Source organism: Pteronotus mesoamericanus, unplaced genomic scaffold (assembly GCF_021234165.1).
Source record: "Pteronotus mesoamericanus isolate MK-2021 breed Mesoamerican mustached bat unplaced genomic scaffold, CSHL_Meso_final contig_27, whole genome shotgun sequence".
NCBI classification, from domain to species: Eukaryota; Metazoa; Chordata; class Mammalia; order Chiroptera; family Mormoopidae; genus Pteronotus; species Pteronotus mesoamericanus.
This window is the reverse complement of record NW_026555115.1, coordinates 8010226-8026124: the sequence shown is the minus strand read 5'-3', so window position 1 is coordinate 8026124 and position 15899 is coordinate 8010226. Positions and strand designations below refer to the sequence as shown.

General features: G+C 37.3%; 1 protein-coding gene across 2 annotated transcripts in view; it reads right to left on the bottom strand.

Annotated features, from left to right (window-relative positions):
- The window catches only part of EPB41L5 (erythrocyte membrane protein band 4.1 like 5), a 146125-nt gene extending 132762 nt beyond the window's left edge, over positions 1–13363 (bottom strand). For both annotated transcript variants that reach the window (XM_054575009.1, XM_054575010.1), the window contains exons 1-2: positions 13245–13363; positions 6512–6699 (exon numbers count right to left, since the gene is read on the bottom strand). In XM_054575009.1, the coding sequence (XP_054430984.1) occupies positions 6512–6691 (180 nt within the window). In that variant the 5' untranslated portion in view covers positions 6692–6699; positions 13245–13363. The remainder of the gene's footprint in view (positions 1–6511; positions 6700–13244) is intronic.
- Between the last annotated feature and the right edge of the window lie 2536 nt (positions 13364–15899).

Below are 15899 nucleotides of genomic sequence, written 5' to 3'. Positions count from 1 at the left end.
TGAATTTTTTTGTTTTCCACTGCATATAAAAGTTATGTTTATACTATACTGTGTTTATTAAGGGTGTAATAATATTAAGTCTAAAAAAATGTACATTCCTTAATTAGAAAACACTTTATTACTAAAAAATGCTAACCATCACCTGAGCCTCCAGTGAATCATACTCTTTTTGCTAGTGCAGGGTCTTCCCTTCATTTGTAAAAAACAGTTTCTGCTAAGAGCAATAAAGTACAATAAAACAAGGTATTATTATACTATACAAATTTTTTCCTCCTTGGTTAAATTTATTCTTAAGTATTTTATTCTCCTTGATGCGATTGTAAATGAATTTTCTTAATTTCAGTTTCAAATTGTTCATTGCTAGTTTGTAGAAGTACACTGATTTCTGTTGACTGATTTGTATCCTGCAATGTTGCCAGATTTGTTTATTAGCCCTAATAGTCTTTGTTTTTGATTTCTGCATATGGAATCTTTAGGATTTCCTACTTATAAGATCATGTCATCACAGAGATCATTTTACTTCTTCCTTTAGAATCTGGATGCCTATTATTCTCTTTCTGCCTAATTTGCTCTGGCTAGAACTTCCAATACTATGCTGAATATAAGTGGTGAAAGCATGCATCCTTGTCTTAGGGGAAAAGGAACTCCTACTCCTATCTTCCATTTCATAACTTACCTGTTATGCCTCCAAATTTTGTAGCTTCTTTTCTTCAAGAGAAGTCCCTATATATGATCTTCAAACACACTGATTTGGACTTTACCTTAATTCATATTAGTTTTGTCCCACTGACTGTGTTCTTTATACTTTTCATACCTAATTTTTCCATTGGGTCCTTTTAAATTTTCATTCTTGTTTCATTTCTAATATTTTCCTTTTCTTTTAGAATATTTATTAGGCTTTCTTATTTTTCCATCTGCCTTTGCATTAGTGCTATCTGTAATACTATTTGATGTATTTTTTCATCTGACTTTTGAAATGCTTGTGCTCCTTTATCTCCTTATTTTGACCATAGTCATTGGGAACAAGTTACTTTCTGTGGAGCACGTGTAACAAAAGAGTTCAATCCAAGTCTGTATCAGCTCCACATAAGTCTGAGAAATCAATGGGGGTATACGGAAGACCTAGGGAGGAGAGCCCCAAGAACCAAAAATAATACAGTTAATCATATCACATTTTCTGGAACAACTCCCCAGGTCAGCAATGCACTCCCACTCCCAAGGGAAAAGTCAAGTCGCATTGGAAAGGATACATTCCTTTCATTATAATTCACCACTCCCTAAGAGTTTGGTGAAAGAGGGGTAGGAAATTGGAATAGGAAAATTTTAGGCATGTAAAATTTTAGAGGTAGGGTATCTCAGGCAGCACTGTCATGATTTACCTTTGAGGACACTTACACCTACTGCCTGAGACACTGCTATCAAACCACTCAGTCAGGGGCCAGATACTAGTTATCAAGAAAATAAGGGGTAAGGATCAAGACCTGATTAGATGGCAATCCTCCTCCCAAGTTCTACTTCACAGTCCCACTAACTTACTGCTGCCACTGACACCACCACTCCAAGCTGGGGGTGCTCACAAATACACTCCCCCAGTACGAACAGTCCCCTCCCTGGAGCCTTCTAATAATTATTTTTATTTCTTAGATCTTTTTAATCTTCCCTTCAGGGGTTAATCTTGGGGGAGAAAGCCAGCATCTGGCTGATTCCAAGAGCAAGTTCAGTGGCTAAAGCCAAGTGAACAAGAGAAAAAATGGCCAACAATGTGACAGAAACCAGCAAAAGACCATGAAACCTTAAATCCACATGGGCAAATAAAACAAACTAATTCAATATTTGAACATATTTCTTCTATTAACACAATGAAAAAGAGAAGCATGGACTCAGGGAGGGAAGTGACAGATCATTGCAACTGAAAATGACAAAGAAAACATGATTTTATTTATTTTGAAAAATGTTAAAATTTATTAATAAGTTACCATCACACAGTTAATTCAACTAGTTCTTTATTTTACATGACAACACCTTCACCAGACTGTGTGCTCAAGAATTTGATATGATCTGCTATTCAGCACATCCCAGTCCAAGATTGAGGTTCACTATATTTACATCAGGCAAAGCAGTTATCAGCAAGGAGCTGTCATCTAATCGTGGGAACACAAACATTCAAAATGCATTTGACAGTGTTCCTTTTTGGGAAGCAACAACACAGCTTTCATAGCCACACCTTTTAAGAAATGAGCAATATCACCGAAGGAGCTTAATTGTCAAATTTAAAAGTTAAAATGTTTCTCTATTTCTTGGGCATCCTTTACTTATACACAAATCTAGACACTGTTCTCAAAACACTTGATAAATGCACAAAAATTGGGTGCTACTGAATCATGCTTTTAAACATCTTTCTGTTTTGACCTTTGTGTCCTACTCAATAGTGTTACAAGGCCATTCCTTCATTATAATTAAGAATTCAGGTTTAGTATGCGTGGGGAAAACTTTTGATTTTAAATCATACTTATAATAACTAAGTCACAAGGCACTGCTAACTTAAAATAGCAAACACCAATTATGCAAAACTTTGCAAATGGCAATCACCCTTAAAAAGAACACAAAATATTCCTAAATTATAACAGAAAGAGCCACAGAAATCACCTGCAGCATTTATTTGATACCAAACTTACATGCTTTTGTTACCTTAATTCTAAGGTACACTTCCAGAATCAATTTCATATTCCATCAGCATTCTTTATTTGCTTCAAAGACCAAAAGGAAGCACAACAACAAAAATAATAATAATAACTCTTATCCTTATTCTGCCAAAGCATCGTTTGCCAGCCTCTTGAAACATGACAGCTGTGTTCAGAATGGACTTCTGCCAACTGGATAGCTGCCTCCTCAGAATAAAAAACCTCTTAAGGGTATGTATTGACCGCTAAATATAGGCTAACTGAAGGCCAACCAATAGTGAACACAAGGTATTTGCAGGTTCCTAATGTTAATAATGCTCAATCTAACAGAAATCTGACATGTCAAAAGAGAATCTCTCAAAACACTTGAGGAACTGCCAGACTGTTTTCCAAAGCAGCTGCACCACTTTACATTCCTGCCAAAAAATGGGAACAGAGTTCAGATTTCTCCACAATCTAACACTTGCTATTATATAATTATGCAAATACTTTCTACCATTTTGTGAGCCTTTTTAGTTTCTCGATGGTGTCCTTTGACATGCAAAAGTTTTAATTTTGATAAAGTTCAATTTATTTTTCCTTTTGTTGTTCATGTTTCTGGTGACATATCTAAGAAACTGGTGCCAAATCCAAGGTCATTAAGATTTATCCCTACATTTTCTTCTAAGAGTTGTATACTTTTGGCTCTTATGTTTAAGTCTTTGACCAATCTTGAGTTAATTTTTGTCTGTGGTGTGAAGTAAGGTTCCAACTTCATTCTTTTGCATCTGGCTATCCAGTTCTCCCAGCACCACTTGTTGAAAAAATTATTTTTGCCCCCAATGAATGGTTCTGGCACCCCTGTCAAATATCAAATGATCACAGATGTATGGATTTATCTGGGTTCTCTATTTTGTTCCAGTGATCTATGTGTATCTATCCTTATAACAGTAGCACACCATCTTGATTATCATTCCTTCACAGTAAATCTTAAAACTGGAAAGGAAGTATGAGTCCTACTACTTTGTTCTTTTTCAATGTTGTTTTGGCTATTCTGGGTCCCTTGCAATTCCATATGAATTTTAAAATCAATTTGTCAATTTCTAAAAATAAGTCAGCTAGTATGCTGGTGGGGATTACGCTGAATTTGTAGATCAGTACATTGCCATCGTAACAATGTTAAGTGTTTCAATTTGCGCATGAGAGGTTTTCTCATTTATTTAAAAGTATAACAATATGTGATCTATCTAAATACTTCAGCATCTACATCAGCAAAGTAGGTATATAAAGTTATTATCTATTGGTTAATTAAAGATTTCCTATTAATTTAAAACTTAGGAGATACTGAGTTTTAAAAGACAGGGTATTTACTAAGTGATACTCAACTCATAAATCAAAGGAGTTACTGTGGGATTTCCAAAGAGAAAATGTTTAAATCAGATAGAAATTTCCACCTAATGCCTTTATCATTCACTGAAAGGCCTTAACACTCCATTAGTTCCTTAAAAAAAAAAAAAAAAAAAAGGAAAGGAAAGGAAGAAGTTATTTAAATAAGTCCCTCCCTTAATTTTGAGACAAAAGGAGAGCAGAAAGAAGAAAATGACCATTACTGCTTGTACATATTAATTTGAAGTCCATAGATTTAAATTATTCTATTTAATCACTGATAATCCCTTATAGTATCTCCTGGGCAATCATCTTAGTTTCACCCTTCTTTTAGAATCATACTAGACTGGTTGAGAAGCTAAATCAGAAAAAGGAAAGACCTTTTCTTCTCAGAAATTAATATTCCTCTGGCCTTTTTTACTTTAGCTGGCAGGCCAACGCCCATTTTATATCCATGCAAGTATCTAGAGTTAGTTTACTAATTCTAGGATTTCACTTGCAGAGCTGAAAAGGCAGTTGTTCTAGTTCCACAGAGTCAAATCTAAAACTCCTGGCTTTTTCATTACAATTGTCTGCATGAGAGGCCAGCTTGCATTTCCGGCCTTGGTCAAGAACCACATACACCCTCCTGAGCATACCAAGAATAGGAAACCATTCTGTACCAGTCACTAACTATTTGGTCTACTACTTTAAAACCTAGTGCTGTTTCCCTTCCCAATACACTGCCTTTTATAAAAGCTCCTACAAATCCTACTTTCCTAGTATCAGCCTCTTCATCAACAACCCTGAAACTTCATACTTCAAACATTAGGTAATAAGAAACTTCTTTCTGTTCTCTTACACAGAAATCTCAAGCTTTTCACCATATATCTAATGATATTTTAATAGAATAGTACACAAAAATCTTAAGATACTTATCAAGTAAGAAATGAATATGAAAATTATCCTCACAAAATATCACATATTGGAATGTCTGACAAACCCTCAAGAAGCCGTTACAGGAAGAAAATTTAAATGCCTTAAAGTCTTCTAGAATCAAAAACTCTAAAAATGTCCAGTCTAATATAAAAAGATAATACGTATAACAATGGCTTTAAAATACTTTCAGAAATCCTGGCCCTGGGTGGTGTTGCTCAGTGGATTGAGCACCCACCTGCAACCTGAAGGGCTGCTGGTTCCATTCCCAGTCTGGGCACACACCCGGGTTGCTGGCCAGGTCCCTGTACCAAGGGGCATGCGAGAGGTGACCAATTGATCAATGTTCCCCTTGCACATCACTGTTTCTCTTCCTCTTTTTCTCCCTCTCTTCTCCTCTCTCTAAAAATAAATAAAATCTTTTTAAAATTACCTCTTTAAAAAAAAAAGGAAAACAAAAATCCTGTCTTTAAGTATATATTCCATTATTTTAAAAATGAATGAGGTATATACTTAGTACATTCTAAATTATTTAATAATCACAGTATTTAAACAAACTATCCAAATCCTTAATCTCTCACTGTGTAAGTTTATGGCCTTTCAGTGCTTATTCAACTAATGTTGCAGCAACTAGAATATTACCTCTCACAAAAGACTTTTTTTTTTTTTTTTGTGATTGCATTTTGGGTAAATGAGTATGTACTAAAGTTTGTGGGGAGGGAAGACACTGTCTCACATCTAGTGAGGCTCACATCAAATCACACATTTTACAGCTTAATTATGCAAATCTTTTAATACAGAACAAAGACAAAAGGAAGGTTTGGCATTAGTAAAAAAAAAAAAAAAGCCTGCAAGGAGTAAGTTAACACCTTTCAAATATATTGAAATAATTCACACTGTGAGTTAGGCTTACTTATGACTGTAAAAAAACTACCCAAAATTTGAATATAATTACAACACCCTGTCTTGAAATAAAGATCACAGTGTATGAAAAACCTTTGCGGCAAAAGACTTTGGGAGCAAAGAGATAGGCAGTCGGAGGTGAGGAATATAAAGAAAATACTTTTTCTCACCTCATTTCACTAAAATTTCTGCAAGCATACCAAACTGCGGAGGAAGTAATTGTTTTGAGGAAGGTGAGAAATGTTTTGAAAACTGCAGAAAAGTATATACAAATAGGTGTCTTACAGTATATATGGGAGTACCATTCTGGTTGCCAAAGATTCTCATTGCTGTAATAACTGCTCAGTAAGTACTGTGAGAAATCCACTGGAGTGCACAATGTACTGCCATTGTAAAGTACACACACACACACAAATGACTGGCATCAATAACTATCCTATCATTTAAATGTTTAGTTAATGGCCACTAATTCGAGAGAAATACTATCATGCCAGGTTCCTAAAGTTACCTAATTCAGGTACCTGTATGTTTCAGTGCCTGACCCACACTAACCCTTATTACCTATTCCCCCAGGAAGTTATCAAGTAGAATGCTCATATGAAGAAGTGATCTCATATAGAATTTGCAAGTCAGCGAGACCTACGTACCGGCAAGTCCACACTAACATCAGTACCATCCAGAAGTGACACTCGACACGTGATGATGGACTTAGAATCTCCAGCTGCAGGGATGTGTGTGGCAGCTCGTTGAGCTTCTCGGAGTCGTTCCTTCTCAGCATGTTTACGCATTGACCGACGCCCAAGTGTTCTACGGAGGAAGCTCAGCATTTTTGTCACTATAAAAACAGGAGAGAAAACGATCAGAAGACTCCCAAATTTGCAGTTAGAAAAAAATGGTGTTATTTAGTATAGTCCTGTGGACATTGATATGTTATTTAAAATGGCTCCTGGTGAAGTAAATTTGAAAAAAATAATTAAAAATGGACACTTCAAAGTTGTTGAAGACTTTATATAAAATAGAACTATGGCTTACAGCATTTCTAAACTTAGTGGACTATTTTATAAAAAGCTTATCTGACAGGAAAGGGCAAACATTTATGAAGTTCATCAGGTCTTTGAATCAATAAATTATATGTACAATAACCATAAACCCCCTCAAACATTAGGGAGACAATGCCATACAAGAAGCTATCCTTTGCTTATAATAATCCTAAGAAGTTCCATTTTTCTTCTGAGCTTTCACAACAAAATACAAAAGCAATTATCTACTTCAACTAAAATACAAATATATTTCAAATATAAGTTTTTATCAAATAGTTTAGTATTACTTACAGATTTTAAATTGCTACTTAATATAAACATTCTTTATCATAGCAAATTAATGTTACTTTGTTTCTTATCTCTAGTAATATTAAAGTTAAATGGAAATGCTACAAAAACTACTTTGCGAACCTAATGTCTGAATTTATAAAACTAAGAGTTTGAGAAAAACACATAAATATGATTAAGCCAACAAACAAAAAAAAGGCAATTATTCATTCCAGAGAAAGCAAAAAGTACGGAAAAGGGAAAGTAATCACGGTACTATATGACTCAGCTAATAGTTTAGTTATAATAGTATAAATACTTAATATTGACCTAACCATACCATATAACACAAGTACGAAATACTGACTTAACCATAACCATATATATACACACACACATACACACACATATATCCATAACTATAAGTGAATGAACAGTATAAGAGAGAGGTGTAAATGGAGATCTAATTCCTCATTTTACCTAGTAAGAATTCAATAGATAATTCCTAAAACTAAAAATCAAGAAGTAGCAATAAGAGCATGATATTTAAAATGTGACAGTGGTTGACTTGAGAAGGAAAAGAATTCAGGGGAGTGCTGAGTTTCAAAAGAAGCCTTCCTAACAAGTAGATGACTCGTTCAACTAGATATACTGATAAACTTGATAAAAATAAAAGCTAATTTTAAATAAATATAATCACACTAAAAAATAAGGGCTTCCCTCCCTCTCCCTGCCCCCCAATCTCTGCCTTCCTCTCTCTCTAAAAGCAATGAAAAAAATGACCTTGGGTGAGGGGAAAAAAAACTGCCTAGCCTTGACTTGGTCGTTCAGTTGTTTGGAGGGTCCTCCCATACACCAAAAGGTTGCAACCTGGTCAGGGAAAATACCTAGGTGGTGGGTTTGATCCCCAGCACAGGAGGCAACCAATGGATGTTGTTCACATTGATGTTTCTCTCTCTCTCCCCCTTCCTCTTTCTCTAAAATCCATAAACATCCTCAATTGAGGATAAAAATAAATAAGTGCCTATAAGCTAAAGGTTATAGTACACGTATTACAAGTACAGATATTCCTACATAATTAGGTAAACTGGAAAAGCCATACTTGTCATTTGTACGATGATCTGCTTTGATCCCAAGGAAATAACTAAAATCTTAGATAGCTTTCAAGTTTACAAAGCACTCATACAATAACATCTGGCTCCAGTCTCTATCTCCCCAGGTATTTTTTTCAGGCACTGTTCCCTCGGCATCTTGCTACCAGTCTCATTTCAGTTGCCTATGAATGGCTGTGTTGTATTTGTTATCCCAGGCTTCTATCAGAGTCTCTCCTTATTCCTATTAACTCAACAACTCTACCTATATCTTCTCAGAAAAACAAGTTAAGACTGAACCTGGAAAATATTTTACTGCTTCACTAATCAGATTTTAATTATTTATTTGCATGCCTGTCTCCTTTATTGTAAGTCCCTTGAGGAAATAATTCCTACTTTGAACAGCAAGCCACCCAGCACATTTCATTATCAAGTACAAGTGTTTAGTAAATAATCTTACTGGGTCCTCATAAAAAACTCCCCAAAGTACTGTCTCATTTTCATGAATAAACTCAGAGTCAGAGAAATTAAACCAATGGCCAAGTAGTCCATTATTTAGTAAACAGTGAAAACAGGGACTCACACTCTGATTCTCTGACTCCAAATCTTGGTTTCTCTTTCTACCCAATCATAACACCATTCATGTAAAGTCTCACTTTAGAGACAAGAAATTATCAAAGATCATAGCTAAAAAGAAGCTGAATGAAAATACAAACAAAACATACACGAGAAATTTATTTTTCAAAAAAATTAATAGTTTATTCAACAAATAGCAAGGGGGAAATAAAGAAATGCAAAGGAAAATACAGATTAAAAGAGACTTGACATACATATCAAACAATCACAACATGTGGGCCTGTTTTAGATCCTAATTCAAATAAACTTTTTTCTTAAGTTGTCCAATGTAACCATTTGGGAAAGCTAGGTAAAAGATATATGGATCTCTGTACTATTGTTTTAACGTCTACAGAAGTCTAAAATTATTTCAAAATAAAAAATTTTTAAGAAAGATTTGTTGTTATATATTAACAAATCTTGCAATAACTAGTTGATACTTTAAACTAGATGCATTTGTAAACATGATAAATATAAAAGTTGAACTATTAATACCAACATATTAAAAATAACAATAATGTAGCTATAAACTGAGGATTATATCCTCCTTTTACAAGTATGAATACTCCTATATAATTATGTAAACTAGCAAAGCCACTGACTAGATTGCTAATGATAATCAAGGAATTATTGCCATTTTTATTTTAGATAAAATAATGATATTAAAGATATGTTTAAAAAAGTCCTTATCTTTTTTAAACTCCCAAACCGTGTCCTCTTTAATGTTAATGAGAATACTATACACAGCAAAGCAAAACACATTGCTTTGATTTGGGTTTACATTTTATATTTTTAATTATTGAGAATGTTATTTCAAAGTTATTTCCCATCGGGAAAATGTGAAAAAGATACAGACACATTTTCTGTGATAGCTATTCCACAAACCAATGTTTAGTAGATCATTTAATATGACAAAAATTATACTGACGTATCTTGTTCTATTTTCCTGTTGGATAGAAATACAACTTTATAAATTTTTGAAGAATAACATGAATGATTATATTTAAGTCTTTATAACTTCAAGATACATACTGATTTATTTATAGAAGAAATGATGTGATGTCTAGTATTTGCATTAAAATAATACAAGAAAGGGAGTTGGGAGAGATGAAACTGGCCAGACAACTGGCCAGTAACTGCTGAAGCTGGATGATGGATACACAGGGTTTATTATACTCTTCTGACTACTTCTGTATATGTTGAACTTTTCCATAATAAAAAAAACTTTTCTAAGGAAAAAACTGTTCAAAATGCACTATACCTTTGAGGTTCCTAGGAAACAAATGAATTTTTAGTTTTCTGACTTTCACTTATCCTACATCTTTAAAATAAAAACCACTATACAGAGTTAACCTGCTAAGGAAAAACACAGCTTCTTTCAGATTTAGAATTTTAATAACTATGTATTTTGCACTATAAAACCCAATTCCACAAATAACAAGTTCTTTTTATAAAAATATGAAAGCAACTTACATGAAAGTAAATCTCAGATGAACTAAAAGTGAAAGAAATGAATACTAGAAGGAAACAAATACTGTATTAAGGTGAAGGGCTTTTGAAGATTAATATGCAGTTTAAAAACTATCACAAATCATTAATATACAACCCAAAAGAAAAACAAATGGGCAACATATGAAGAAGCAAGCTCTGAAAGGTGATATGCAATGAAAATATTCGTTAAAAAGATGTTCAACCTCAACATTAACCAAGAATATCCAAATTTTAAAAATAGATACTGCCTGTCATTTAAAAGACTAAAAGGTAGACAGTATTGAAAAGGATATGGGAAAAATGCACTGTCCTCTTTGGAGGAGGATTTGACAACACTAACAAAATTTTAATGTGATTACCTTTCACTCAGCAATTCTATTTCTAAAAAAATAGAATTTCCTAAAAATAATAGTCCCACACATGCTTCAAGCTGTAGAAACAAGGATTTTTCAGGACATAATTAACTTAAGAAAACTTTAAATATGTCTATCAACATACAAGTAGTTAAATTATGGTACATACAATGGCATATGACACAGCTATTTTTAAAATACAGCTGACGCAAACAAAAGTTATTTGTGAAAAATGAAATCAAGAGAAAAATGGATATAGTTTTATCTCACACTGAGGTGGAATACACACACATATATTTACTTACATCTTATACACATGAAAGGACTAGAAGAAGGACATGGAAACTTAAGTGGGGTTTTCTCTGAGAAGGTCATGAGGTAGTAGTTAAATCTTCTATAACAATATATGAACATGTCAAAAGAGTTTTTAAATTTTTGTTAAAAAATGTTTTCCAGCCCTGGCTGGTATGGTTCAGTGGACTGAGCACTGGCCTGCGATCCAAAGGATCGCTGGTTCAATTCCCAGTCTGGGCACATGCCTGGCTTGAGACCAGGTCTCTGGCAGGGTATGCTCCAGAAGCAACCACACATTGATGTTTCCCCCTTTCTCCCTCCCTTTCCCTCTCTCTAAAAATAAATAAAATCGTTTAAAAAATGTTTTCCCATATTACTCTTTTCCCACCCCCATTTACATTCTTCATGCTGCTGCTGTGGATTTTTTTGCAACCACAAAGTGGATCCCTGTTTAAAAATGTTTAATGGCCTTGCTTCTGTTTCCTATACCTGGCCTGACCATTCTTGGCAGCCCACTGCCAGCTGCTCACTCTGCTCTAGTACCCCTCCTGCTCAGTTCAAGAGTCTTTTTTTCTCCTTATCTGTTTCATCTTTGTGGAATGCTCTTTCTCAACCTTTCTCACACTCTCCCACCCTCTCCTACTTCACATGGCTAATTTCAGATTTCTAATTGAAATGTCTTTTCCTCAGAAAGGCATTCCTGACTCCTGAGTCTAAATTAGGTGCGCCTTTTAGTACCCCTAGCCTTTTCTTTACACCCTTCAAGAAGCTATAATTGAACATCCACCTGTTTAATAACTTGTTTTAGTGGGCACTTCCCCCACTATGACACAAGGACGGGGACCTACTCTGGTTCAACAGGATGACTTAGCTAGCACAACAATATGCATATTAGGCACTTGATGAAGAATATGTCTAACAAATGGTAAAGTGGAATTTTCGATGGAAGGTTCTTACGGGGGGTTTTTTTTTATATACTAATTTTCAGTCTGTTGCTAATGTTTTCGGCAGTGAACTAACAAGAAGGGTTTCGTTTACAATCATAAAAATACAAATTGCCTTTACTACCTAATTTTTTTAATACATATCTAAAACTGAAAAATTTGTCATGAACTGTGTAAACTCTCAATACTTGACTAGTGGCCACAATCTTTGGTAAGCAATTGCTTTTTAATCAAGCAATATACCAATATACAGCAAGTGTCATAAAGATATTAGTATCTTCTGTCCAGGTAATCCCAAAATATTTTCCTGTCAGAGAATTTTTTATTTGTAAGAGACTAATTCAACAGAAGTTAAAATGTACGTATCGTTTTCTAATTTAGTCTACTTATAAAAAGAAAACCCTGCAAACCAGTTTATACTCGTAAATAATCCACAATGTTAGGTAGGGTTCAACAATGTGCTAGTTACGTTACAAATCGAGTTATGGGTACTCCCCCCCTCCCTTAAATCTTAAAAAATTCCTTTTGATATTAATTTAAAATGTTGTCAAACGGTTTAGAAGACTTGGGTCTCTTATTCTCTAGAACTCATGAGACTTGGTAACCATAAAGATAGTGACAAATAGAATTCATATTTACACGCCAAAGAACCCATCGTTAACTCGCCCAATGCCACGGGTGCGGGGAGGGCCCTTCAGACCCCGTCATTTCAGGGAACAGACCTGTCTCACAATTTCCAAGTAGCTTAAGTTTTAGTCAAACACAAATTAACTCCAGAAGTGTACTAGGGTTTTTGTCACAAGACCGTGACCAACTCAAGCTGTTTTTTTTTTCCTCTGACCTGCCACATTGCTCCCTAGCTGGACGACTAAACCGCCGACTCGGAGATGAAGGGCACCCACCGCCCTCCCACCAAGCCCTCGACCCCCGGCTCCGGCTACTCCGGAACGAGGCTCGGCGGGCCAGCGAGGCGGTCCCGGCACCCTTTAACCGGCTTCGCCTGAGGCACTCCGCTCCAGCCGCGCCACACAGTATCGCCTGAAACTCCGCGGCCCTGCCCCATTGGCCGCCACCGCCCCTCCCCTCTCAGATGGTTCTATAGTTGGCCGGCCAGGTGGAGAAGCTGCGGGCAACCAAAGGGTCCCGGGGCGAGGCCGCAGCATCGGTCGCGGACGCAGGGCACCAGCGCAAGCGAGAGGTCCCCGGAGCTTTGAGGGGATCGGGTCGTGGAGCAAGGCGGGCGCGGGCAGGGCAGCTGGGGCGGCTAGGCTTTGCGCTTGCTTACCTGGGCTGGGACGACGGCTCAGCGGACACCGAGCGAGGCTGAGGAATGGGAGCCCCTCGGGAGATGCCAAGAAATGGCGGCCTGACGAGCAAGTCCACACTGCGATAATCCCCCCCAGAGGACCCAGGTCCCCCGCCGGCCGGCCCCTTAATGTCCCCTCTAAGCTCCGCCCTCTTGGGCGGAGCGCGCCGCTCTTAAATGGGCAATGACGCCGCCCCGGAAGTTGCCTGGCTGGGCAAGACTTCGGTTAAAGGGGCGATGCCGGGCCCAACCGACCTAGAACTAGCGCTGTGGCCTGGCACTGGGGTACGTGGCTGTCTTAAAGAGACGCTGCCTATCCCTAACCGGAGTGTTTCGGTTGGTTGGGCGTCATACTGCCAGGCGAAGGGCAAGGCTAAGGGTCGCTGTGTACATTCCCGGTCAGGGCACCTGCTTGGGTTGCAGGTTCCTCCCAGGTCACGGTGCGTAGGTAGGGGAGACAACCGATCCATGCTTTTGTCTTATGTCGATGTTTCTCTACATCTTTCTTCCTCCATTTCTCTCTCTCTAAAAATAAATGAATACATAAATACATTTTAAAAAAGAGGCGCTGCCAGAAACCCAGCCCTGGCCGTCAGATCTCAGCGCTGGGAGAGGATGCAGACTCGAAGGTACCGTCAAAAATTAGTTCTATCACAAAGAGGGGTCGCGGTGCTGTTACATTCGTACATTCGTTCAAGAAATTAATTCATTTAGCAAATAAAAAAAAAAATAACAGAAGGCCCCTGCTGTTAAGGGAACCTTCATGCTAATACGTATCATGAAGAAAAATAAAACAGAGAACGTTAATACGAGACTCCTATTTAATCTGGCGTAGTCAGGGAGAGCCTCTGTGACAAGGGGATATTTGACCCATTCTTTACCTACAGACAACTTATGGACGTGCCTACTATGGGTCTGGCTGTGTTCTGGACACTGGAGATAAAATGCATAAAGAAGACAGACAACATTCCCTCATGCAGCTTAAGTGATAGCAGGAAAGAAGAAAATAAATGAGATCATATTAGTTAAATTCTAAGTTAGGCACTGGTAAATGATTAAGAAAAAATTTAAATCAGGAAATAGGATAGGGAATGACAAAATGCAATTTTTTTTTTAGTAGTATGAATATTTTATTTTATATTATTTTTTTAATTTTATTTTAATTTATTTTTTCAAATACATTTGTCTCTGCCACCCCGCCACCACTTTCCCTTGCCCCCGCCCTCCCTCCCTCCCTCAGCTCTTTCCCTTTGGTTTTGTCCATGAGTCCTTGCTATATGTTCCTTGACTTTCCCCTTCCCTTCCATTTCCCCACCACCCTTCCCTCCTTCCCTCTTGTCTCTGTTGACTTCTTTTCCTTTCAGTGTTGCTGGTCTTATTTTCCTTGCATCTTTGTATTGTTGGTTAGGTTCCGCTTATACGTGAGATCATATGGTATTTGTCTTTCGCCCCCTGGCTTATTTCACTTAGCATGATGCTCTCCAGTTCCATCCATGCTGTCGCAAAGTTTAGTACTTTTTTTCTTTCCGCTGCGCAGTATTCCATTGTGTATATGTACCATTACTTTTTGATCCAATCCTCTACTGATGGGCATTTAGGTTGCTTCCAACACTTGGCTATTGTCAATTGTGCTGCTATGAACATTGGGGTGCATAGGTTCTTTTGAATTGGCGTTTTGGGATTCTTAGGGTATAGTCCTACAGGGAAATCACTGGATCCAAAGGCAGTTCCATTTTCAGCTGTTTGAGGAAATTCCACACTGCTTTCCACAGTGGCTGCACCAGTCTGCATTCCCACCAAGAGTGGACTAGGGTTCCCTTTTGTCCACAGCCTCGCCAGCACCTGTTGTTTGTTGATCTGTTTATGATGGCCATTCTGACCGGTGTGAGGTGGTACCTCATGGTGGTTTTGATCTGCATTTCTCTGATGGCTAGTGATGCTGAGCATCCTTTCAAATGCCTCTGGGCCCTCTGTATCTCCTCCTTGGAAAAGCGTCTGCCCAGATCCTTTGCCCATTTTTTGATTGGATCATTTGTCTTCTTGGAGTGGAGTCGAGTGAGTTCTTTATATATCTTGGAGATCAAACCTCTATCTGATGTATCATTAGCAAATATATTTTCCCATATGGTCGGCTCCCTTTTCATTTTGCTGATGTTTTCTTTCGCCGTGCAGAAGCTTCTTATTTTGATGAGGTCCCACTTGTTTATTCTTTCCTTTACATCCCTTGCTTTAGGAGACATATCAGTGAAAAAATCGCTGCGTGGGATATCTGAGAGATTCCTGCCAGTGTTCTCCTCTAGGACTTTGATGGTGTTGCGACTTATATTTAAGTCTTTTATCCATCTTGAGTTTCTTTTTGTGTATGGTGTCAGCTGATGATCCAATTTCAATTTTTTGCATGTAGCCATCCAGCTCTCCCAACACCATTTGTTGAAGAGGCTGTTATGGCTCCATTTTATGCTTCTGCCCCCTTTGTCGAATATTAGATGCCCATAGAGACCTGGGCTTATTTCTGGGCTTTCTGTTCTTTCCCACTGGTCTATGGGTCTATTCTTGTGCCAGTACCAGATTGTTTTGAGTATAGTGGCTTTGTAGTAGAGTTTGATGTCCGGTACTGTGACCCCTACTACTTTG